This window comes from Cavia porcellus, unplaced genomic scaffold, assembly GCF_034190915.1.
Source record: "Cavia porcellus strain 051 isolate PalLab524CR breed Dunkin Hartley unplaced genomic scaffold, mCavPor4.1 scaffold_28, whole genome shotgun sequence".
Classification (NCBI taxonomy): Eukaryota; Metazoa; Chordata; class Mammalia; order Rodentia; family Caviidae; genus Cavia; species Cavia porcellus.
Window position 1 is genome coordinate 3,882,702 of NW_026947511.1, and position 26,479 is coordinate 3,909,180.

The 26,479-nt window shown below is 40.9% G+C and overlaps 1 protein-coding gene across 2 annotated transcripts in view; it reads right to left on the reverse strand.

Moving 5' to 3' along the window:
- Window positions 1-13,873: 13,873 nt before the first annotated feature.
- Window positions 13,874-26,479, reverse strand: part of Ide (insulin degrading enzyme) — a 93,080-nt gene continuing 80,474 nt past the window's right edge. For both annotated transcript variants that reach the window (XM_013143788.3, XM_003462389.5), the window contains exons 20-25: window positions 23,087-23,254; window positions 21,516-21,788; window positions 20,726-20,787; window positions 17,443-17,515; window positions 16,719-16,786; window positions 13,874-16,124 (exon numbers count right to left, since the gene is read on the reverse strand). In XM_013143788.3, coding sequence (XP_012999242.1) covers window positions 16,029-16,124; window positions 16,719-16,786; window positions 17,443-17,515; window positions 20,726-20,787; window positions 21,516-21,788; window positions 23,087-23,254 — 740 coding nt within the window. In that variant the 3' untranslated portion in view covers window positions 13,874-16,028. The remainder of the gene's footprint in view (window positions 16,125-16,718; window positions 16,787-17,442; window positions 17,516-20,725; window positions 20,788-21,515; window positions 21,789-23,086; window positions 23,255-26,479) is intronic.

A 26,479-nucleotide genomic window follows, 5' to 3' on the forward strand; every position in this document is an offset into this window, starting at 1 on the left:
TTCCTCCAAAATATATGTTGGTCTCATTGTCAAAGACTAAATAGCTAAACATGTCTGGAGTTGTTTCTGCATCTTTTTTCTGTTCCATTGATCTACATCTGTTTTTTTGTACCATGCTGTTTTTATTACTATAGCTTTGCATATAACTTCAAATCTGGGATTGTGATGCCTCCTGCTTTGGTATTGTTGCCCAGGATTGTTTTTGGTATCCTAGGTCTTTTCTGATTCCATATGAAATTTTAAGATTATTTTCACTATTTTTGTAAAGAATGCTGTTATTGAATGAAATTACATTAAATCTGTAATATTAGTTTTGGAAGTAAGGCCATTTGGACTACATTGGTTCTGCCTATCCAGGAATGGGGGACACCTTTCCTCCTTTTTCCTTTGCTTGTTTCATGACGGGGCTAATTATGTAGTTCACGCTGGCCTTAAACTCGCTATGTAGCCCTCGCTGGCCTGGAACTTGCAACGATCCTCTGCCTCAACCACCTGGGTGCTAGGATTACAGGTATGCCCCGCAACACTCAGTTTTTTGTTGGTTTTGCATTCTGCTATCTTACTAAATTTTTTGATTAGTTCTAGGGTTCTTCTGGTGATATTTTTGTGGGTTTTCTGTGAGGAGGATTATGTCTGTAAATAATAATTTACAGGATAATCTGACTTCTTCCTTTCCTGTGCATATCTCTTCTATTTCTTGCTCTTGCCTGATTCCCCTGGGTAAAGTTTTGATTACTCTGTTGAACAGAAGTGGTGATATTAGGCATCCTTTTCTTGTTTCTGATTTTAAAGAGAAAACTTTCAATTCTTCCCTGAAATGAATGTAAAAATAATCATCTGAGGACAAGGAGAATACCAAAATAAATGATGGACAGAAATTATGTTTCTGCATTTGGACCACTTGACAACTTAATCAGGTTGAGACATACCATGAAACTGTTGAACAAAATCTCCACAAATTTAAGGATTTAGCTGGGTGTGGAGGTGCATATCTGTGATACCAGGACTGAGGAGGCTGAAGCAGAGGAATCACCCCAAGGTTGTGGCCAGCCTGGGCTGCAAAGTGAGTTCCAGGCCAACCTGAACTACAGAGAAAGACCTGTCTCAATTGTGTGTGTGTGTGTGTGTGTGTGTGTGTGTGTGTGTGTGTAAAGATTTAACTGGTACATTCAATTCATTCCCAGGCAGCGTCTTATCTGAGGAAAAGATAGGTTCTCCTCTGGGCATAGCACAACAGTTGGTATTTACAAAGAGCAGCCAGAGCAGGAACAAGGAAACAGAATGACACAAAAAGCAGGTAGTGTAACCGTCACCACCCCATAAACAGAGGGGACTTTGTTTTACGTTTTATTTTTTGGTATCAGGATTGAACTCAAGACCTTGCACTTGCCAGGCAGACACTTATGCCTCTGAGCCAAATCCCTGACCCCCTTTTAATCCTGTGATTTAGGCTGATCAGAACCTTTCTGATTATTTGCACCAAATCTCATGTGTTTAGGAAAACCTTGTCTACTTTGGAGACCTTCTGGCTCCCTTGGAAGTTTCAGTTTGATCGTGTGGCCCTGAGAATGAGGCTCTCCATTTTGGTTTGGTCCTCGGTCCAAACTAACAACCTCCTGTACATTTTATTTAATAGGCTGACAAAGATAAAATAAAACTGGACATTAATTAAAATGGTGAAAACAGGCTTTTTCTTCCTCCCAGAAATTATTGACCATAGTAGGAAGAGCTGAGCTGGGATGTGTGTAGCTTAGCAATAGAATGTTTGCCACTTGGTGTGCACGGCTCTGGGTTCGATCCCCCACACCATCCCAAAAAGGAAAGGAAAGGAAATGTGAGCTCCATTCTGGTTTGCATAGAGGTGGCCAGACCAGGAGGGCTGGGTTGGGTCAGTGGGGAACACTTGTCTACATGAGTAAAGCCCTAGGTTCAATTCCCAGTACCACAAAATGTGTGTGTGTGTGTGCGTGTGCGCACGCGTGTGAATGAGGGTGTAGGAAGAGGAAGAAGCCAATATCAAGGAAAACAAGCCGAATGGCTTGGTCAGTGTGTGACTGGCCCAGCTGTCTCTGGCAGGTGATCGCGGTGATTAAGCTTCTGTCCCTCCACACACAGGTCTACACATCTGTGTGCCAAGTCCACATGTCTTGATGATTATATTCCAGAAGAATGGCTCTCAGGTCGTTGAGACTCTCCTGAGTTATAGGAGAGACACATACATGTCAAACAGAAGTCATGATTGTAAGCCTTTTACAATGAATGTCTAAGAAAGAGAGGTCAGGGGCTTTCAAGAGGTGTTAGCTAGAACGACAGTTTTAAGATTTTCCAGATAGGAACTTACAGCCTGATGCTTCCAGAGGGCACATGATAATTTCATCAGGTCTTCTAGAGTTAGGTTTTGAGGGACTATTTGTGCTGAGAGCTTTTAAATTTTGAAGGTTCATTTTGTTATTGTACACGGTTTTATATTCTTGGTATGTATGTATATTAAAACCAGAGGAAATAAAATGAACACAAAGACTAAACTGACCTAACATTAGCTATGGTCAAAAATAAATAATTTTGGTCAGGCATGGTGGCATATACCTATAATTCCTCTCCCCTCAGGAGGCAGGAGGATCACTTCAAGTTTGAAGCCACCCTGGCCTAAATAGTGAGTTTTTATGCCCAGCTTGAATTACAGCATGAGATCCTGTCTCAAAAATCAAAAAAACACAAAACAAAAATAATGATAATGCTAATAATTTTTGTACTATTACACAATCTATGCTAGCTTGTCTTAGGTTCAGAAAACGAAAATACAGGATCTCATTGATGGAAAATTAGTCTAGTTGGCTGTGAAACAGGTCTAAAAATAAATTTCCTCACTGAGTTCCACATTTTGGGAAATTCGGATTTATTACGGTGGCGGTAGCAGACAGTGCCATGGAGGCCCCGGCGCCTGCGGGGCGGGAGCACCGGTGTGCCGAGGCGCCCTGCTTTGCGTGTCCCTGGCCCGCATGTGCCAGGTGGGACACAGCACTAGGGGTTGAACCCAGGGCCGCACACATGCTGGGTGAGTAGCCAGGAAGATGGCGGCTTCATTGGAAGCAGGTAGAGAGCCTCTCTAAGAAAAACTCAGATGCTAGAATTTAACAATGTGGAGAAGACCCGATGAAAGGAGAGGGATTCTCATGACCCAGGAAGAAACTGAGGAAAAAGAAAAAGAAAGACAGGAAAGAAAAATGTGGATGAAAGGCTGGAACCAGATGCACTCACTGGGACTGGTTCTGCGCTATGCTGGGTGAGCCTTGGAGTCGGACGATTTATGGTTGCACTGAAGCCGTAGCCAAAATTGGGAGTTGGTGAGTCTGGGGCCCTTGGCGGGAGGCCCTGGCGCAGTGTGGAGTGGAGCCAACGTAGAGAGCTGCATTAATCGAGGTGATTGCTGGAAACTGCATCCCGCGGCAGGTGTGGCCAGCTGGAGGACATATTGGAGTTGGGCAGTTTGGGCCTGAACCCAGAACCACAGTGGCATCAGTCAGCCACCCCTGGCCCAAAGAGGACTGGTGGGATCTGCTTGGGCTGGGTCATGCCCCTGGTTGGGACCCCATAGCCAGGGATGAAACTGTCCTGAACCTGTGACATCCACACAGCACAGACTAATGTGCTGAAGGCACTCACTGGTTCACTGGCAAAGAGAAGAGGGGCCACCCCACAGTCCCTGTGTGCACCTCAGATAACAGTAAACTGGAGGAGACAGCAAGCCCCCAGCCAGCACGCCTCAGAAGAACAGTAAGCAATATGGAAAGGGCCTGAGATTTCCACCATACACCTGTCTGAAAGAAACCAGAAACATGACAAGAGAAAGAAATAAGAAAAAGCCTCCAGCTGCTGACCCTGGGAAGATAAGTCCAGGAGAGGGAAATACAGAAGAGATCCAGGGCAACAGTCATGAAATATCAGCCACAGCATCATTGGACATAAAGAAATACCTTCGTGACCTCATAGACGAACTTAAAACTGAAATTCTAATCCAAGTGAGACAACATATAAAAAGATTAATAAAAGAAATGCTAAGCCCCTCTTAAGAAGACACAGATGGAAGAATGGAGGAACCCAGAAAAAGAATAGAAATGTTTGGTGAAGAATATAAACAAAATCTAGAATACATGAAACAGATCCAAAGAGATTACGAGGAAATTAAAAACTCCTTTGAAAGCTGGCAAAATGCCTTGGCAGAAACTAAAGTTAGCCTTTCAAAATTTGAAGATAGATTTGCAATGTGTGATCATGAAAGAAAAGATCTCTTAAAAATAACAAGGAACGGGGCTGGGGATTTAGCTCAGCAGCGTAAGCACCTGCCTTGCAAGCATGTGGTCGTGAGTTTGATTCACGGTACCGATAAAAAAAAAAAAAAGTAACAAGGAACCAGGATGTATCAATTACAAAGGCTAGAAGACGACAAGAGGATCTATAACTTAAGAATAAAAAATGTGAGCGAAGAAGCAGGAGTAACTACAAATGAATTACACAGGCTATTCACAGAAATAATTAAGGAAAACTTCCCAAGCATACGAAAAAGAAATGATAGCCAGATAAATGAGGCATACAGAACTCCAGCCATCTACCACCAAAACAGATCTACACCTAGACATATAAGACCCCAGAATAGAAGAACAGAATATTAAAAGTGGTAGGGGAAAAGAAACAGATTACCTATAAAGGAAAATCCATCAAAATAACAACAGACTTCTCAACACAAACTATTAAATCAAGAAGAGCTTCGAGTGAAGTAGTCCGAGCCCTGAAAGAAAATAACCTCCAACCTAGATTGATGTACCTTGAAAAATTCTCTCAAAATTAATGGAGAAAAAAGATGTTTCCATGACAAGGAGGAACTGTAGGAGTTCGTGACCACCAATCCAGCCCTACAAAAAATACTGAGAGAGATAGAAAAAAATACAGGATTCCAGGAACAGTGGCAGAGAAGCCTCAATGAACAGGGCAGACAGTGGAATGAAAGAGAAAAGTGGACAAACAATAGCAGAAAAATAGAATAGCAGAGATGAGGTAGAGTAGGTGGGCTATAATCTCTAACTTAGATGGCCTTGATACACTAACAAAAAGAAACACAGGTATAGTAGATCAGGAGATTGTATCTATCAAGATGCTCTGAATAAGAAATATACTCAACCTGAAAGAGGGTTAGTAAACCAAAAGTCAAAGATGAGAAAATGATGCTCTGGGTGACAGGAAATCAGAGAGACATAGGGACAACTCATCTAGCAGCTGCAGATAGGTTGGAAAGTCATGACACTTTTATGCAGTGGAAAACTACTCAGCTGTAAGAAAGGAAAACCTTGAGGCTTTAGCACATAAAGGAATACAGCTCAAGATCAAACTCGGGGTAAAAAGGTTCAGCACCACTCAGATAGATAATGGGTTGCCCCCCTAATCTAAAAATGAAAGTAGTGGGACCCAAAATGTACAAAGCACCCTGAGAAAGGGAAAGGGGAGGAATTGCCTAAAAAAGGAAGGCAGAGGACATCGTTAATAGTGTATGAGAATTTAAAACCCACATTATTCTCATCACTCTGTTTAGTTTGGTTACATTCTGTTTCAGTCTGTCTACTTGTGCTAGATTTGAGGGCACAGACAGCTATCCCAAAAATAGCAGGCTATACTGTGGCAACTATCCTTAATTTGCTATTAACTTAAACTGAAGCCCTGTATTACTTACATTGTCTTACTATGACTGATCTTATTTGAATCTGGCTTGTTAGACTGCTGTTTTGTCTTGACTGATTTTCATTTCATGTTTTTCTACTAATTTGTTTTGTTGTCTTATTTTGATCTGTTTTTCCCTATAGTACAGAAAGGATAGATATACATATAGATTCACACATGTGTAGAATTTCTAAACAGTTTATGGGAACAGATTATATAATGCACGATATAATGAACAGATACTCTGATACCCAGTGCTAATTTTGTAGCATTATGATATAAAAACTAGCAATACTATTATTCACTGTTCAGAGTGATATTAGTCTAGTCTCTTGTGTTTAATTTCAGCATACGTAAAGATATGGACAGCTATTTCAAAGAGAACGAGGGGCATTATGGCAGCCATCGTTGACTTCCCTAAGCCTTCACCATCTTGTTCTGATTAGTTTAGTACTATAATGTTCAGTATGTATTCACTGTGTGTGAAGATGTGGACAACTATTTGGAAGAAAACAAGAGACAACATGATAGACAGTGAAGATCTCCAGTAGTCTTGCTTTGAAATCTGTTTCTTAAAATTGTTTCCTTATGATCTATTTTGTTGTTTAATTTTACCCTCTTTAAAATAAAAAAAAAAAAAAGACAATACTGTATGCCTGAAACTGTCAGAAGTCAGACACTGGTTCAAAGGTGCCAGTCACCTAACAGAAATGAAGAAATTGGAAGAAGGAAATTAGGAAATCAGAAAAATTCTGGCCTAGTGTTCATTCTGGCTACTGGGATTTGGCCAAAGCAAATAAAGCATTGTCTATGCTTTGCAAAATATGTGGAGAGGAACAAACATGCCTATTGTGATCAAACTACAGTGACTGTAATTACTGCAGTGATAGCTGGATGAAGAGACCAAGTAAAACCTAATGAGTTTATGTTTCTTTCTTTCTCTTCTCTGTTGAGACAGGTCTTGTCATCTAGTCCAGGCAGGCCTTGAACTTGCTTATGTAGCCTTGAACTCATCGTGATCCTCCAGCCTCAGCCTCCCGAGTGCTGGGATTACAGGTGTGAGCCACCATGCCCAGCTTGTTTTTTTGTTGTTGTTACCTTGCTTTGAAGTGGTAGTGGAGGAAGATGAAGACGGAAACCTGGCACTCAGAAAGGGAAGTGCAATTTCATGTGGTAGATTGTTCCTCCTCTAACTGAAGCTAAAGGAGAACAAAGCCAGAGAACACTCAAGTACAGTGGGCTGAGACTTAACAAGCATAGGTTGAAGCAGATCAAGTGACAAACTCGACAAGCATAACACACGCATGAAAGACCTTTTCCTGAATTTCTTTGACGCTGTTCTTTTGATATTCTTACTTTTTTTCAATGCTATTGGAGATAAAATAAAATTATAATCAATGGTATAACTTCTCCCCATTTTTAGATATATTTATTTGGCTTTATTGTTTTTATCTTGAGACAAGGTCTCACTTTGTAATTCAGGCTGGCCTTGAACTCACAGCAACCCTCATACCTCAGCCTCCCAAGTGCTGGGATTACAGACACGTGCCAGTATACCTGCCTCTCCTCTCAATTCTAATTGGCTTTTTTGTACTTTTAAATATTCCTTATTATAAACAATTTTTTTTTGTCTTTTTGACAATGATCCTCTTGCCTCAACCTTCTAAGTGCTGGGATTACAGGTGTGGGCCACCAAATTTTTTTGTAAGTATTTGCTAGCTTACTTTCAATCCTTGGCAGATGTAATTGTCTGTGAAATATTTTTTGAACACTGTAAAACACAGAGATTAGAAAGTGAAGATTCTAAGTATTGAAACATTATTACCTCTACAAAGGCTTCACAGCAGGATTCCTCTGGCTAATGATAGGGTATTTTTTTTTTTGTCTTTTTTTTTTTTTATCGGTACCAGGGATCGAACACGACTGCCTGCTTGCAAGGCAGGTGATTATGCCGCTGAGCTAAATCCCCAGCCCCAATGATAGGGTATTGAGAATTAGCTCAACACACACCTGTCCTACAGACTATTTGGGGGAGACAAGAAGAAACATTTTGGGTAACCTGTTATATAATTTCAAACTATCCCCCAAATCTGCTCCTGTCAACCACATTATCAAATAGAATTATTAACACTTACAGTCCAAAGTTAATGCTGAATCTCATATTACTAACACAACACATCTCCTGACTGAGCTGGGTACAGCAGTACATGTTTATAATCCATGCAGTTTGAGGCGTTAAAAGCAAGAAGATCACAGGTCAGAGCTAAGCCTGAACCACCTAGTGACAATAACCAGGGAAAAAGCCAACCAAACCTCGCACTAAAGAACAATCAGATTAATCTGTGGCAGGAACAGATATTTATAAATAAAAAGTATTGTAGAATACTTTGACTTCTTGCCTTAAACTCACAGCAATCCTCCTGCCTCAGCCTCCTGAGCACTGGGATTACAGGTGTGCACCACACTTAGCTTCACTAGATTTTTTAATCTGGTTATTACGAAGTTCTTACATGTTCTTAAATTAGAATATGTTGAATGCTTGAAGAGCGAGTGCACTTGGCACTCAGAAGGCTGCTCTCACCTCTTTCTTCCACACAGTGTAAGACTCAGTGTGAGAGCTGGATGTGGTGGTGCAGGGACAGTAATCCCAACACTGGAGAAGCTAAGGCAGAAGGACTGCTGTGAATTTGAGGCCAGCCTGGGGTACACAGTGAATTTGAGCTCTACCCAAACTGCACAGCGAGAGCCTGTCTCAAAAAATAAAACAAAACCACCCCCTGTGAAAGCAGCCATGAGACTCATTGCCCAGAATTGTGCTATTGATTAAAAAAAAAAAAATTTTTTTTAAATTTTTGAGTCACTGCCTGCCCATGGAGTCCAGGTCAACCTCTAACTCAAGGACCTTCTGACTGCTGATGTCACACATGTGAAGCACCATGCCTAGAAGAAGGAGGACCTATAATGAATTTCTAAGAGAACCCAGAACCCAGGAATAAATATATCTTGGCAAAGTCAGCCAACATCTATTCTTATATATCTAGTGTTTCTCCATTGAGTACGGCTGGCCTCTATCTCGAGACCCTCCTGCCTCAGCCTTTGGTGTACATGACTGAACCAGCACACACAGGTAAGAACACTGATTCAGACTGCCAGGGAGATGGTGACTGGTGAGCAGCAGAGAAAGAGCCTCTCTCAGAAGGGATGACCAGATGCTGGAACACACAGCAACCTGAGAAACAGAAGGGGAAAGTAGGTCCCTGGGACCCAAGCAGGATCTGAAGTGAGAAACGAGCCCACAGGGACAGAAAAGAAAGAACCTTCAACAACCAGGTCTCTTTTTCCCTGAGCTCAGACTCATGGCCTGGAAAGAACAGCTCAAACCTACAGATGCAGAGACTCCTGGCAACCCACAGGCCTCCACAGAGAAATGAAGCAGTGGCGGTGGCAGACTGCAGTGGCTGGTGACTTATTCAGGACCAGACACACCCTAGGAGGGGGCCTCTGGTGAACAGTGAATCTGGAAGGGCCAAACTGAGCTCAGAACACAGAACAGCTATGTGCGCCATCTAGTGGCTCCCAGGAACTTAAGACTCCCGAGGTTCAAGTCTGGAGTCAGGGAGCCGAGTTCCCGCGGGCAGGAGATGCACAGATGGCTGCAGGCTACACAGACCTTGCTCCAGCCTCGGAGTCAGAAACCAGCTTAAATTTCGGGGGAACCAGAGGTGCAGGCTGGCTGGGGAGTCAGCATGGACCTGGATTCGGCCCAGCGTCTGTCACTGACAGAGGCTATGCCTTGAAGTGGACATTTTCTTCTTATTTTTTCCTCTTTTCTAGTTTTTTTTTTTTTTTTTTTTTTGGTCTTTTTTCTTTTTATCGGTACCGGGGATCGAACTCACGACTGCCTGCTTGCAAGGCAGGTGCTTATGCCGCTGAGCTAAGTCCCCAGCCCCTGGTTTCATTTTTGATCATTTACTTCTGTTTTTATGAGTGTGAAACACGGTTTCCAGTCTCTGCTCCAGTTTTGTCCTTGTTATTCCTTCCTTCTCTTTCCTCAGTGTCTTCTTACCAGTTTCCTAAAGTTTGCATAATCTTTCTTTGCCCTCCAGCCTTGCTTGTAATCTTTTCCTCTATTTTTCCAACCCCTCTTTAAATCATCTTCTCTAAGGGTAAAATTGCCATATTGTGGAGTTATTTGCTGCACCATTTTCTGGTTGGTTTTACATTTTGCTATATAAATACAAATCTAGCCCATACGGTTAAAGGTAAAAGTGGCAAATTATTATTTTTTACTTTAAAAAAATTTTTAGGTTTTTTGCTACTGGGGATTGAACTCACAGCCTTGCACTTGCTAGGCAGGTGTTTATGCTGCTGAGCTAAACCCCGGGTCCAAGGTGGCAAATCAACAGTTATCACAGTTTCTCATTTCCTAGGCTGATGCTCTTTATTGCTAATTGTAGCCAAGATGACATAATTGCTTAATCAGTTGTTCTTTCTGGTATGCCAACACTGAGACTGCCCAAAGGCCATTAAAGGAAGTCCAGTGCCAAAGAATCAGACACTGGACCAAGTAGGCAGCAGCCTCTCATCCCCAATCAATTGAAGAGGCAGGATCTTGTGACAGATTCAAAACCTCAAAGCCAGTTACACCTGAAGACACCTCTGAGTACTCATTTCCTAAGATTTCTAAAATAACTTGGAGTAAAGCTACTTGCCTTAAGCAATTTACACATATGAACACAGGAATTAAACTTAAAAAGATAATGAGAAGACAAGATGTGACCCTAGACTTCCAGCTCACCAAAGGCAAACCCAGGGGGCAAAGAGAAGGGACAATTCAAAGCCACCGCCTGGACTCTCTGAAGTGCTGGCAGTGAAAGTAACCACGCAGACAAATGAGGCACTAGACAAGAATCAAATCAGAAATAATTTCTTGGGTAACTACAATGACAGTGACCATAATAAAGAGATGGCTGTTGACTCTAGAGCAGATACCGAGAAAAAAAAATAGAGGAGCTTAGGAAAATGATGGAAACTGTGAGTGTTCAACACAGGAAAGAAATGGAATCCACAAAACAGACTCAGACATCCAGGAGGTTAGGAATTCCACTGGAAGTACACGCAGCAGAACGGGCCAATGTGAGGACACAGTATCAGAAATACAGGACAGACTGCGGTTAGTGATCATGAAAAGAAAGATTTCTTTAGAATAGCAGAGGACCATGAGAACTCAATCCAGGAGCTGCTAGATGATGCAAAGAACAACTTCAAATTGATTGGAGTCAATGTAAAAGAGGGAGGTAGCACAAATGACATAAAAACCTGTTTGTGGAAGTAATGGCAGAAAATTTCTCCAGCAGGGAAAAAGCACTTGATATATAGATAAAAGAGTCATACAAAACTCCAACTAGGCATGAAAAACAAACAAAGTCACACAGCATGTAACAGTCAAGATTACAAAAACTCAACCTCAAAGCTGTTACAGTCAAGAAACAAATCACCTATAAAGGAAAGCCCATCAGAATCAAAGCAGACTTCTCAACACAAACCCTCAAGTTAAGGATAGCTTGGCATGAAGTACTTTGAGCTCTAAAAGAAAACCAGATTGATATACCCTGCCAAATGATGTTTCAAAATCAATGGGAAAATAAGATACTTCCATGACAGAATAACTGAAGAAATTTATGACCATCAAACCAGCATTCCAAAATGTTCTGAGGGATATTTTAGAAAGAGATAATACTGAACACTTCAATTCCATGAGCCAGGCAAGCAAGCAATTAACAGGATAAAGACAGGGAACCAACAGCAGGGGAAAAAAATGACAAGGATAAGTCAATACATTCAGTTACAACCATCAATGTAAATGGCTCCAATTCACCAATCAAAAGAAACAGACTGGCACAGAAGCAAGAGCCAACAATACGCTGTACGCAAGAAATACATTTAACTTATTTCATAGACTGAAAGCCAAAGGATGGAAAACATTACTCCATATGACAGGAACCCAGAAAAAAGCAGGGGCAGAGATTTTGTTTGTAGACAAAATGGATTTCAAGTCAAGACTAAGAGTGGCAAGACTAAGCTGCTACATCCTTGTAAACAGAAAACAATCTAAGAGGAAGAAACAATAATCATTTATATCTCGAATACCAGCACACCAAACTATACTCAACACTGAAATACTAGAACCTGGTTCAGTTCTGGCTTGCTTTTTGAACAAATGGACTTAGTGTTCCTTCTACAACATCAAAATATACATTCTTCTCAGCTGCTCATGGGGACTGTTTCCAAAATACATTACAACCTAATCACTAAACATGCTTAAGTAAATGGCAAGGCACTGAAATTATCCCATGCATATTATCAGACTATAGTGCTATAAAATTGGAACTCAATGGCAAAAGAAATCAATGGCACAAGAACTTCACAAACACATGGAATTAAATAACACCCTCCTGAACAACCACAATCACAGATGGTGACAGATAAAATTGAAGAAATGAGATAGTTTCTACAACTAAATGATAATAGCAGTACAATATACTGGAATGTATAGGACACAATGAAAGCAGTCCTACGAGGGAATTTAGTGGTGAATAACCACAGCAACGAAATAGAATGAGCTCAAATAAACAGCCTAATGTTAAACCTCAAGCTTCTAGAAAAAGACGGAGTGAAGCGCAAAGCCCGTATGAGGGAGGAAATAAAGGTCAGAGCAGAAATTGATACAATTGAGACTAAGAAAACAATACAAGGAATCTATGAATTAAAGAGCTGGTCCTTTAGTATTTAAGACTAAAAAAAAAGGAAACACTAACCCTAAGCCACGCAATTAGGAATGAAAAGGGTAAAATCATAACAGGTACTACAGAAACCCAGGAGATCCTCAATACCTATTTTGAGAAACTGTATTCTAAAAAGACTGAAAACAAAAGAAGTGGGTTTCCTAGACTCCTATGAACTACCAAAGTTGAACCAAGAAGATATAAAAATTCTAAATAAACCAGTATCAGTCAGTGAAACTGAAGATGTAATAAAAAACCTACCAACAAAGAAAAGTCCAGCCCCTGATGGATTTACTGATGAATTCTGTAAGAAATTTCGTGGTGATAATTTAGCCTAGCAATTGGAAACTACAGTGGACAACGTATAGGAGAGAATAGACTGTGATCTGGTCTGATGCTTTCTGAAATACACAACAGCTAGTGACCAAGTAAGATGACGTGCGTGAGAAAGATAGTTACATAGAAATAGGAAGATATCAAGTATATTGATGAACTTAGAAGCTACTATTACAGGAAATCATATGGAACAATGAGACCTATAGTCTGAAGATCTGAATAGAATTGTGAATCTTTTAAGGCAAAAGAAAAAAAAAAAAGACCAGGCTTGATATTTCAAGCCTATAATCCAAGCACTTGGGAGGCTGAGGCAGAAGGATCACTGTGAGCTCCAGACCTGGGCTACACAAGTGAGATCACGGCCAGCCTGAATTATAGTGAGACTGTCTCCAAAAATAAAAAAAAAAACCCTTGCCCCAAATGTGATAAAGGTACCAAAACAATGGTTCTTTTTATATGCATTAAAAGAAAGGAAGATTGTCCCGGGCCAGACAACATAAAGGTTTCTCTGGGTCTCTGGACAGGGCTCCTGTGTTTCTAAGCACCATGCTAATGGAGTGGGCTGCCTGCCTTAGGCTAGAAACAGGAATGAACAGATTTCTCCTCAAAATGCCTGACTAGCCAGGTGGATAGTACATGAGTAGAAAGACTGTTATGAAGTAGTCACAGGTCAGAGATTAGTTACATATCGTGCCCAACCTTTAGCTGAAGATGTGGCAAGAAGATGTAAAGACTGACTTCACAAAAGAGAAGGATTTTGTCTTTTCTTCCCCGTAAGGCCAGGAACAAATTCTTTGAGGTTTCAGGTTTGTGACCATACTTAGAGCAAGGAGTTCAGCCTCAGACAGAGAAATTCCTGTTTTAAAAAGTGATCCTTTCATTAGGGTGTGAAATTGAGACATTTATCCCAGTCAATTACTGATACACCTTCTGTATTAGGGATAATGAAGCCAAGAAACCATGGCAACGGGGACACTGAGAGGATGCCTGAGGACTGGCCACTGTATTCTCTAAAACTGCACAAATAACACAAATGCCAAGACTGGAGTTGTAATTCAGGTGATTTATTGTAAACAAGATAACCCTAGGACTCCACCATACTGGCTGTGTCACATGCTCTCTCTTTCACATCAATTAGTCAAAAAGACTCTTTTTAAGTCCCTGGTAACTAATAACTTAGTGTTTCACAAATCTCGCTTGGTAAGCATCGAGTAGTCTCTGGGGTAGTCTGTTATTGCTCATGGACTGCGGCTGAGATCCATTTTCATGAACCTGTCAGTGCGCCTGAGTGACCCAACGGCAGCTGTAGACGGAAGCTGGAAACCAGGAAATACTGCAGCACAGGAAGACCACGTGAGCCTGCTTTCATGCCTCTCTTGGTGCCTTTCCTCATAAAAACAATGCTTGTAAGTTTACTCATTTTTTAAAAACAGCTAAAAATTATTCAATAGCACATAATTTCCCACAGAAAAGATAGGTGGCTTTTTATATACTTTTACAGTGATGGATTTAAACACTCAGGCCTAATTTAGATTCATTCTGTATATACCTGCAGTTTGATGAAAAGCTGCATAGTCTACAAATGCATAAAACCAGAAGGAAGCGATGCCTTCGCACACCTTCAGATGGACGAAAACAGGCTTCACCCCAAGAGGCTCTCTGAAGGCAGGGACGGAGAGGCAGTCACAGCACCACACGGACTGGCCGGAGACCTGGAGCTCCACTGCAGGAAGCAGGCTCCATAGTTGTGACTGTGTCATTCTTGCCCCAAATTGAGATTTGGAAAATTAGAAATGTAAAAACTTAAGATGTGAAAAGACATGCCTCTGCAGAAGGAATTCCTGCAAATCAAGTCACACAGGGAGACAAAATGCATTCTCCGCCTGAGCCAGTGGACAACAGGACTGCATACTGCTGCTGGTGCCCGTATGTGGAAATAGACTCAATTTCTCTTCAAACAAATTTTGATAATAGTAATATTAAAACTTAAGTTTTAATAATGTTTTAAAATAGCTATTAAATCTACAATAACAATTTCACCTAAAATAGTATCTTATGAAAAAAATATTTTTTTAAAGTCCACCCCAGTCATCATCTGTGTATTCATATGTTTACATATTCAAAAAAGTAACACTTAAGGCAAGATTAGACTGGCAGCAACAAGGGATTTTAGAGTGCTATGGAGACTTGCTATTTTAGAATGCACTTTTTTTTTTAATCTCCAAAAAGGTGGCTTTGTATTTGTTGCTTTTTAAATTCATGAAGGGGAAAAATACTTTGGTTCACACACTAATCGCAATTTCATTATAGTTCAAAGTTATGGGTAGTTACAAGAGCTGATGTTGGAAAAGCATGTCACACACTCAGCAGGATCTGAATTTGCCCTTAAGTACATACAGCAACATGTTGATGAGAAAAAGTAAAACTGATAGAACACTGCAAACCAACTATGAACAGTAAGAAGGTCAATACAGTTTAATCAGAAAAAAACCACAGTAATCCTGAGAAATTCAGTTTGGGACAAAATTGATGTAAGGTAAATCTGTATTCCTACCACTGTAAATAACTAGGGTATTCTAGGGTTTTCCAGCATTTTACTTGTTGGAATAAAAAACATGTTCTTATTTTATAAAAAGATTAAAACCATGCCTTATGTAACAGTAATTTCACTAATAACAGAAAGTGACATTGCTTTGTGCATCATCTGCCAAATTGAAGGTTTTCCACTGATTTATATGAAACCATGACATAGAAAGCAAATTTGAGGACTGATTTTTAAAAAGGCAATTAATACCTTTCTAAATACTTTGAAGCCTTCTCTATTGACCTAGGATGCTTTCTTAAAAAAGCTAACTTTTATTTTAGTCCGACGAGTGACTATTTTACAGAATAGGGAAGATCTAAGAATATCATTCATCATTTTAAGCAGTTATATAAGGGAAATTTCTCTTACAAATGAAAAGAAAAAATTTTAAAATATTTTAAGAGGCATGTATTTTAAAAATATTCTACATCTATAAGATTTTTCAATTTAATTACTTTGGATTTTTAATATTTCTACATAATAACATCTGATAACTTTTTTTTTATGTTTGTCTGTTAGTGAACCAGAAACTATTATAGTGGCCAAGATTTTTCCCTAGGCCTGGAAGACTCAGGAATCAACCCACAGACACTCTCCTTTTCCTCAGGGAAACTTCAGAGTTTGGCAGCCATGAAGTTAATATGTGGTTTCACGAGAGGAAACAGTGGCAAACCACGCTTGAATTCGGTCATGTTCTGAATCACTTCAGGCTGCAAAGAAAAACAAGTTTCCTTTTAGTGTGTCTCATTTAAAAATTAGTTGAACAGCATAAGAACTTTTTTGCAGAGTGGGGCAAGGGTACATCGGCTTCTGTCCCATATATTGTCATCAGCTAAACTCTCATCTAGACTGGCAGGGCCAAGGGTCATGGACTGGTGCATGCACACCCACAGCAAGCGTCTCCCACAGGCCTCGGCCGGCAGGAGCACATCAGGTTCCATCTGGACACCCAGGGCTGCTGCCAGAGGGTTAGTGTCAAGGCTCCAGACAGCAGCAGAGCTGTGTGCTCGCCCAGCAAGCCTGTTTACGCTGTGGGTAAACGCGGTTCTCTCCAGTTACAATAAAGGGGTACTGTAAAAGCTAAGGGATTTCAACAGATGTGGCCAGAGATGACTTACTGCAGAATGACACAACTGTTCAAATAAAAGGAATTAGATAAGGGCAAAGGCTACATGGCCAGAAATCCAAGGAGGACATACAGTAAAAGGTGACCTGAAACACCTTGTCCTGGGTCTTGTAGATATACGACCTAAAGAACAAGCTACTTCCAAACATGAAGGACAATTTAAGATAATGTCTCTTACGTGTGGCAAGGGTGGTGCTTGTGACAAATTCACGTCATTTTGACACGGGAACTCTCCAACAACAGGACCTGTAAGAAAATGAAGGTTTAGTGCGTTGCTTTTAACTCACACTTGTAGGCAAGAGCAACTTGCAGAGATGCCAAGCAACTGTAGCAGGCCCAGTTTGTGTACTGCCCAAGATTCTCTCAGCTGCCTGCTCCCACGGACCAGAGTGTCTGGCGTCTCTTCTATCTGAAGGGTCTCAGGGATGGTGTGATGATGTCACAGGGCTCCTGAAGCCTTGCCTGCAGCAGCGTTAGTGCCCAATCTGATCTGGACTTCGACGCTCTGGCCACCCATAAAGACACAGTAAAACCACCAAGAAGGATAGGAAAGTTAATGGTCATAGGGCAAGTGTGTGACCAGTTAGGAGCAGACTAGAAGTACTGGGCAGAAGATGGCTTGCTCTTCCTCCTCACATGCAGTGGCTCCTTACAGCTTCTTCAGAGGCAGCCAGCTGTGTTGCCATGACGCTGTGGCAGCCTAGCACTGTCTTCCTTTCTTCACTCACTCATTTTCTCTCCCTACTTAACGTGGCTTCAACAGAGCAAACCCTGGCTCCAGTTCCTTCTGTCTACCCCTTGACCCTTTGCTGTACACCTACAGACAGGTAAGGGACAGCCACTGTATGGCTCAATCTGATCCTAAAAGTAGACTCCAAAATAAATTTAAAATCAATACTTACATGAATCCATTTCCCTGGCAAGAACATGAACTGATACTTTATGTCTCCTTGGGGCGTCTACTGCCAACATTTCCTAGGGAAAAGGAAGAGCAAATTTACCATTCTGCCCCACAAAGGAACCCTGAATGAAGCTCTCTCTGAAGACTAAATTGTCAGCCATGATACAGACACGGAGCTGTTTCCCTTTCCCCACACGTTATTTTGTTTGTCTTTGGGAAGGCATGTATGGAGGGCCGCAAACCCTCAAGGAGTGTTCTACCATCGAGTGACAACCCCAGCCCTACAGAGAATTACTCCGAAGCCGACTTGCAGATGGGAAACCAGTCCGAGATCAACGAGCTGTTCACACTCCAGTGGTTAATGTGTGCCTAAGTGGGGATTAAATGTTGAACTTAGTACTCCTGTGGTGTGACTAGTGATTTTTAGGGTCTACAAAGATGATGGCCTGAGCTTACTTCAGGGATGACCACAGCCCTGCTTCTCTGAGAACCTGCTCAGACTCTGCCCCGGGACTCTCTTGCTAAGATGTGGCTCCTCATCTAGTGAAAGGGAAAGGAAAACAACACTTGTTGAATCTTGCATTGGACGAGCCACTCTCCTGTGTTAGCTCACTAAATTCTCTCTGAGTTAAATTTCATGACGATGATTGTCTTAGCGACATGGGCTTTAAGACACAGAGAAATACTGACTTGTGTAAGCGCACAGCTCCTAAGAAATGGCTGCTTCCCCTACTTAAAATGTCACTTTCAGGTATTCCCCTTGATTACTGCCATGAGTGACAGCAGTGTGAGGGTGGCAGGTGGCTGGGTCCTGTGGAGAACCGTCTCCTCTTTCCCTGATGCTGGACTTTTATTGTCTTGTCCAAAGAGGTATAAATTTTAATGACGCTTCCTCAGATGCCTTAGCCAGATGTCACTGTTCATATCCTCAGAGGGGAAAGTTATTTAGGGAGCAGTGATTGTAAGCCTGGTCCCTCACAATTGCAAAGGAAGCTCTGCTGACATCACACTGCAAGGCAGAGCACCATGGCTGCTACCCATGCTGCTGGCAGCACAGCCAGAGCCCTCCACAGGTCTGCTCCAATTTCCCGGGCCTCCATGAGGAACTCAGCTGATGCCATCCCCAGGGAATACACATCACCTGACAGCGTCTTTCTTATTGGGCTAAGTTTGCTTCCAAAGACCTATTATATTTATGTTTATATTTATTTACAGACAGGGTCTTACTATGAGTCAGGCTGGCCTTGAACTTGTAGTGGTCCCCCTGTTTCAACCTCCCAAATGCTGAATTCCAGGTGTGAGCCTCCACATCTAGTCAAAGATCTATTTTCAATTCCTTTTCACTCAAGCTTCACTGCCCTCTTATCAACCTGGGGTTCTAGGACTATTCTCCATTTCCAGACCAACTCCAGGCAACCCCGATGTTTTAGAAAACAAAGAATTTCACTTTCTTGTAAATTGTGATTTAAAATCATTAGAATCCCAGGAGATATTTGTAGGTATTCCGGCCCAAAAAGGACTGCCAATGAAATCAGTTTAAAAAAATGTTTTGTTAATCAAAATTAAACAAATACAGAGTAAATTCTTTATTGTGGTGCTTCTTAGATCTTCTAAAATGCATTTAATATGCTGTGATCCTCCAAGGGAACAGGAGACTGGTCTTTCCCAAACTTTTCCCTGATGATCCTATCAATATCTTGTAGACTACTGGCCAGAACACAACTAGGGAAATACTCTTCTTGAGTCAATTGAAGCTGGATTATAAACATCCTCATATCTCCCTATGTTTTAAAGAAAACACCTCTTTTTTTTAAGGGTTTTTTTTAAAGCCCCCCCGCCTGGAATCAAACTCAGGGCTGTGTGCTTGCCAGGCAGGTGCTATACTACATCTCTGGCCCAAGAGAAAATCTTATAATTATTATTTTCACAAACTCAATAGTATAATAGGATATTACTTTTTTTTTTAGCTATGGGTCTTGCTGGTCTCAAATTCCTGATCACACACACACAAACGCATGTGTATGTCTTGAAGACAGAGTCTCACTATAATAGTCCAGGTAAGCCTCAAACTTGTGGTCATCCCCCTGCTTCAGCCTCCAAATGTTGGGATTACAGACATGTGCCACCATGCCTAGTAAGCCTGGCAATTACTTGTAATTTTTAAAAAGTTATGTATTTGTGGACAGAAAAAAGCCTTCCCATGGCTATAAACTGCACTAGGACTGTCTTTTTTTTTTTTTCTTTTTGAAAAACTGTAACAATACCTTAAAATGCATATCTCAGGCTGGGAATGGTGGCACACATCTGTAATCTCAGCATTTGAGAGGTTGAAGCAGGAAGATCCCTATAAATTCCCAGCCTGAGCTACAAAAGCCAACTTGAACTGCACAGTGAGACCCTGTCTCAAAGACAGAAAAGAAAAAGTTTGTATCTCAAAAGTAAAACAGAGCTGTGACCATCCCCTTTTGTTGGCAATTAGGAATAAACATCTCAGTGGGTGTGGTGGTACATGCTTCTAATCCCAGCACTTGGGGAGGCTGAGGCAAAAAATTCCAAATTACAGCCCAGCCCAAGTATATAGCAAGACCCAGTCTCACAGCAAAGGGCTGGGGATGTAGCTCAGTGCGAAGGTTCTAGATTCAGTCCCCAGTATCCAAAAACAAACAAACATTACTACTAGCTTCACAAAGTGAAATGGTTTCTTGATAAGTCAACACAACCAAAATTTATCTTAGGCACAAAAATCTGCTGTATCAAGGAGGAAAACACATATTGATTTAGAGCATCAAAGAGCATTTAGAGCATCTCTTAAGAGACTAGTTAATAAATGTTACTAAATGCTAATCACTTTACACACCTCATTACAACAATTCAATTAATCTTTTGTTTTGTAGATAAGAAAACAGAGATATATCTATTTGGCTAAGGTCACAGAGCTACCAGTTGGTGGCAGGGTGAGCCGTGGTCTGTATTCAAAGGCCTCACATACCTATTGCTGCTCCACATATAAAAGAGCCACAAGAGATCCTATGATGACCGAGTGAGGTTAGCAGACCTATGAAACCACTCTGGACACTTGAACATCTTACATCTGAGTTTCAATATGAACTGTTGACATTTGTCTAACAGTAATAATGTCAAAATATGCCCCAAATACTTAAGTCAACAAAAGACCTCTCTAGACCCAGCCTGAATGGGTTCAATGTGGCCACACACAGGATAGCACATATTTCTGCATCAGTCAAAATCTAAGTAAGTAAATAACTAAGTAAGTAATAACTTACCTTGTAGAATTTGATGATATCTTCCTTAGTTAATGTCTTTAAATATGCAACTTCTATATTATCTGAAAAGGTAATGAAACAATAATTTTTTAATATTTCTACTTTATGTAATACAAAATACTACACCAAAAAGTAATATACTTCAGTATAAAACTCTCAAGTATCCGTATTTCTAGTGACCGTCTGCTCTGCCAAATAAGAAGGGAACAGACAGCAAGTAAAAGTAAGCAGATGTAGTGCTGCTGGACAAGTCGCGGCCATAACCTGGCTGCTGCCATTTGCTGCAGATCTTGGGTTAGTCACTTAAACTTCTCTAAGCCTCAGTCTCCTCCTGTGGGATTGGGGAAAATAACGCCCTAATAAGGCACATCTTTTTCAAAGCAGAAAGCAGGGATCAACCTTTGGAGATCCCTAAAACCAAATGTTTGAACTCCTGCATTTTCAGGGTGGCACTTGCCTCAAGGGAGTTCAATCCACAAGTTTTTCAACTGTTCAGTGTTACTGGACATAGATACCTATGTGCTTAGTGATAATATAAAAATAGTGAAATTAGGTTTGTTACTAATACATTAATGTGCTATAGGTGGACTCAGCTCTGCTTTTACAGAAGAAAAGGAGATAAGCATTTCTAGCAGAAAATGGTTGTTACATTAAATAACAGATCTTTAGAAGTCCTATGGTGTTGCCAATCAATACTAAAACATCACCTTCAAGATGCATAGCATCGTTTTAATGTTCTCACACTTTAAATTTAAATGCTATAAATGTTGGGGCTCTAATTTCACCTTACCTCTGTCAAAATTGTATTGCTGAGAGATGATTTCCCCCCAGTATTTAGCACATTCTGCAGACAGCTTCTTTGGTTTGTCTAGTCGACGGATTGCTAATGCTTGAATGTGTTTTTGGAAGGCCTCTTCCGACATGTCTTCTATGGACTTTTCCATGGTAATTAAGAAGGCTTCCACCCTGCTTTCCAGATAGTGAGGAGGCTTTTCTGACTGGATGATGAATCGCAAGCCCTGTATGCCATTGGCTCGACGTGGCCCACTGAAGACAATATAGCCTGAAACACAACACCAGGAAATCAAGATCTTGCTATCTGAGACTCAGGTCACTTCGATCTCTGGGGAAAATAAAATCTACTTTAGATTATGTACATCTGAAAAACGTGAACAGTTAAGGCTGTCTCAGTTCCTCAGGACTGAACAGATCAGCTTCCTGGAGAGTAGTTAGAAAGTTGTGGATATGGTTTTCTTTTTGGCAAAAAAAAAAAAAAAAAAAAAACCAACCCCATTCATCAGACTCCTCACTCCCTGCTAGCTACCCCCATCCATCTAAGCTGAAGTTGTTACATTCCCATGAAATGCTGTGCTCATTTTCACACCCTAGTCAGGGGTTCTAATTCTCATTGCTGTCACGGGCTAAATTCCTTATATGAATCAAGCTCTACTGTTGCATTTGTTGTTAGGTAGTATGTTCTTGGACCACTAATAGTTTGTAAGCCCACCACCTGCCACGTTCCAACACCTTTTCTAAATGAGCTCGTTTTTGTTTCCTTCAGCTGCTGTGCACTGATCCACCACATCTCACCACTTCAGTGCCTCTGGGTTCTAATTTCAAGAAATTCCCTATCCTCAGCCCAGCTTTACAGCTGGATACTCGATCAGTAAAATTTACCACAATTGTACTATAACATTCCTTTACAGGTTTGCTATCTTGATTGATTATGAGTTAAAGGGAAAGACTATCCCTAACATATTTATTTTTCTAGCACCTAGCATGATAATTATTTTTTAAAAAATGCTAAGTACCTGCAGACTCATCCAAATCCTTTCCCGCCATTCTGGGGGCTTCCTTGAACGTCTCTCCCCACACTGATCAAACCTGCCAAGATCTTCACATTTTTTAACAATGCCTAAAATTTTGCAAACACTTATTACTGAGTACCTCCTGTGATATGGGTCCTGGGTGTGGGATATACAGAATAATAAGGGATCATAGTGGCTCTTGTGAAACTCAAAATCTGGTGACTCTAAGCGCCTCTGGAAGGCTTGCTTCCTATGCTGCTATCCGTACGTCTGTCTTAACTATCTTCTACTCCCAACCTAAGATGTCCGCTTTATTGACATGTATAATATAAATAAAGATGCCATCTTGTTAAGAATTGCTTTAGTCTCTATAACACACTGGTTGCTTATCTTTTAGGAACGGAGTCCCTGGAAGTAAGTTTGCACAAGTCTCTCTGAATACAGTATGTCTGATAAATAGTGGCAGGTGATTCTACAAGTTGAAAATGTTTCCAGAGGACAAAGGTTTGCTTAAGGTCTACAATACCCTGCTAGTCCCCAACTTCCCTCTCACCCAGCTGCTCCTTGGTGCGCAGGGTGTTGAAACAAGGTTCAGAGATAATCTGACAGAAGAGTTCCAGGAACATATTCTCTGAGGTGCTCTGCATGTCTGTCTGGTAGTATATCTCAATGCCGCAATTATTGTGAACTTCATTCCTCTGCTGATAAACAAACCATCCTCCTGCGAAGTTTCAAAAAGATAGCAACAGGTTCAAATATTTATGTAGAGTTCAAAAAAGTCACTTCTGTTTGCTCGCTCTTACATACAACTTTCTGATTGTGAACTGGCAGAAGAGGGAAGGGCACACAGCCTTCAGGTCCTGCCTTTCCAAACACATTACAAAAGGTCACCTGCTTCACAGTGCGTGCATGATGTTTTTCTTTCAAAACTGTAAATGTCTTCCTATGGACAATTAAGTAAAATACTATTTAAGGCATTAAACATCACTTGGTTAAATCAAAATAATTTAATACCAAATATTTCAAACATGAAAAGTAAACTGAGCTATTTTTGTGTATGGGATTTTTGGAGACATATTGAAGAGGTCAAAAAGATAGTCTTAGGAGAGGAGAGAGAAAAAGGGGAAAGGGAAATAAAGTGAAAGAAGTATGAAAGATAAAATATCACTTTGATTTCCTGGTTTGTAGTTTTGAGATAGGGTCTCGCTATGTAGTTCAAGCTGGCCTTGAACTCATTATGTAGCCCAAGCTGGCCTCAAACTTTAGTGATTCTCCCTCCTACTTCAGTGTCCTGCATGCTGGGATTCATGACTGGCCATACTTTTTCTGAAGACAAATGCTCTGGGTTTTTTTTTTTTTTTTTTTAAAGTCTTGGGTCCTAAGGACGGAATCCAAAACCTTGGACATGGTAAACAAGTGCTCTATGCTACAGTTCTTGAAAAGCAGATCCCAATTCTTCTATTATGCTCTGCTTGTAGTAACTGAGGAACGAACCAGAAATATGCAATAAACCATTTCCAGCTTTCTAAAGACTGGCCATGAAGAACAGAAGAGCTCTGTTCAAATATCGGCCAAGATATCCTGAGGCAAGAGTACATTTGAGTTGTTTTCTAGCTACTCAAATGAGCCAGATGCTGACCCTGGCTCCGTGGAGGGTACAGTCTAAAAAGATGGTGATGTGCTTTAGCCGCAACACAAGGGCAGGAGACTTCAGTAGTTTCAATAGAGGTTTAGAAAACGGCTGGATTGCTTCCTGGCCTTTTGGCTAAGATCTTGTGTAGAAAAGTGCTGGAAGCTCAGAAGCAGAAGTGATGACTTCTGGATAGCAGTTTTAGAGAAAGTTTAGTGGCTATTACAGTTTGTACCTTGAATAGCCCTCTGAAGTCTAGCTGTTGAAGGCTCAGTCCCTCCCTACTGGGAAGAGGAGGAACCTTTGCCTCCCAACAGGAGGTGGAGCCTAGTGGGAGGAACTTAGGGCACTGGGGGTCTGTCCCTGAAGGGGATGCTGGGATTCTGGCCCCTCTTCCTTCCCTTGGGCTGCCAGGAGATGAGGGCTTTCACCACCACGTGGGCTCACCGAGGAGTGCTGCCTTGTTACGGCCTTAGGACAACAGTCCCAATCAGCCACCACAAACTGTGAGCCAAAAGAAACCTTTCCTCCTTATAATCTGCTTTATCTCAACTATTTCTATCACACTGATATAAGGCTGATGACTAACATGCTTATTAGGGACAGACAGCTTATGTGAGTGGCCTAGAGGATGAGGAGGAGGAGGATGTAGACACAGGTTCATGAGGATGAAGTGGGGAAATGAATGGGAAAAGAAGGAGGAAAGGATGAAATAGCTGAGAAAAAACCAAAAATGATACATACATGGGGAATACCCCAAGTGTAGCCGAAATATCAATACCCTCATTTTTGATCCAATATACTTCCAATTATATAGTTTTGAACAATACTGAAACAATGTTTAATTAGTGTTTATATCAAAACAAACTACTATTGCCAGATATGGTGGCGCACACCTGTAATTTTGGCATTCATGAAGCTGAGGCAGGAAGATCACTGCAAGTTCAAGGTCAGCCTGGGCCACAAAGTGAGTTCAAGGCCATCCTGAATTGCACAGTGAGATCCTGTCTCAAAAAGTTCACCTCCCAAAAAAGGAAAATAAAGTACTGTTAATGTAAAAGTAACTCAACAGGGGGCTGGGGATTTAGCTCAGCGGCATAAGCACCTGCAAGCAGGCAGTCGAGAGTTCGATCCCTGGTACCAATAAAAAGGAAAAAGACAAAAAAAAAAAAAAGTAACTCAACATTACAAACAACAATAAATATAATAATCAATCTCTTATGAAATAGTTTTTTTTCAATTTTTATTTTGAAAGTATACAACAGAACAAGTCAGAATAAAGCCAACTAAGATCGTACAGTGAAACTGGTACAGAACTTCACAGCAGGTTACCGGGATAATAGTAATAGGTATCACAGTATATTTCGTTATCTTTATAATAGTTGTTCTTTCAATCCCGTATATATAAATGAGATGAAATATAGAACACTATAGAACTTATCAAAACAGAATATTGAATAGAGCAGTACCATTAATCAGAAAAGAGCAAAACAGTAATAAAAATATTTGCGTCAAAGAAATGGTAGAAGGAAGTCCCCCTGATTTGCTATGGTCAATCTCCCAGGGGATGCTCAGATTTCTGGTTCCCACTTGCTAATGGGCGGGGAGGAGGAGGAGGAGAAGGAGGGTAGGGAAAGTGGGATATTTGACTCTAGGCCATGTAGCAGTAGGTTCACTATTGCTAAGCAGGGAGGCAGGATGGTCATTTGTTTTCACAGCGTCCTCAGTTCCAACATGGCGTGGATCTCAGGAGACACTGCTGGGTCTCCCCCTGGAAGGGCTGCAGTCTGCCACCCTACCTCTGCTTACCAGGGAGGGGAGGTCAAAATATAGTTTTAATGAATAAAGGTTGTTAACTGCACTGTGACCTTCCCAAAACTATTTCTGTTGAAGATTCCTGAGGGATTTCAATGAAATGTATGATACTACCTTTCTTTACCTAACTATCCATGTTAAAATAGAGTTTTGCTACAAGGCTACACCTTAGAATCACTTGGTAGTCCAGGCCAGCAGCAAACTCACCACCATCTTCCTGCCCCAGCCTCCTGAGTGCTATGATCATGGGCATGCATCATCATGGCTAGCTTTAACTTTCACTTTTTATATATACATTTTATCATGCTTTGGTCAATATTTCTTTTATATTTTATTTCCTAACTCCTGAGGGTCCAAGTTCCAGTTAATTCTACCATTATTCTCTTTAAAATTAATGACCACTCCCAATTTCACCTCCTTAGATCTCCTATTTTTTGGCAGAATTATTTATTTCTACGCTTATTTCTATAAATAGTCGGGAATCTCTGGGTATCTTTATCA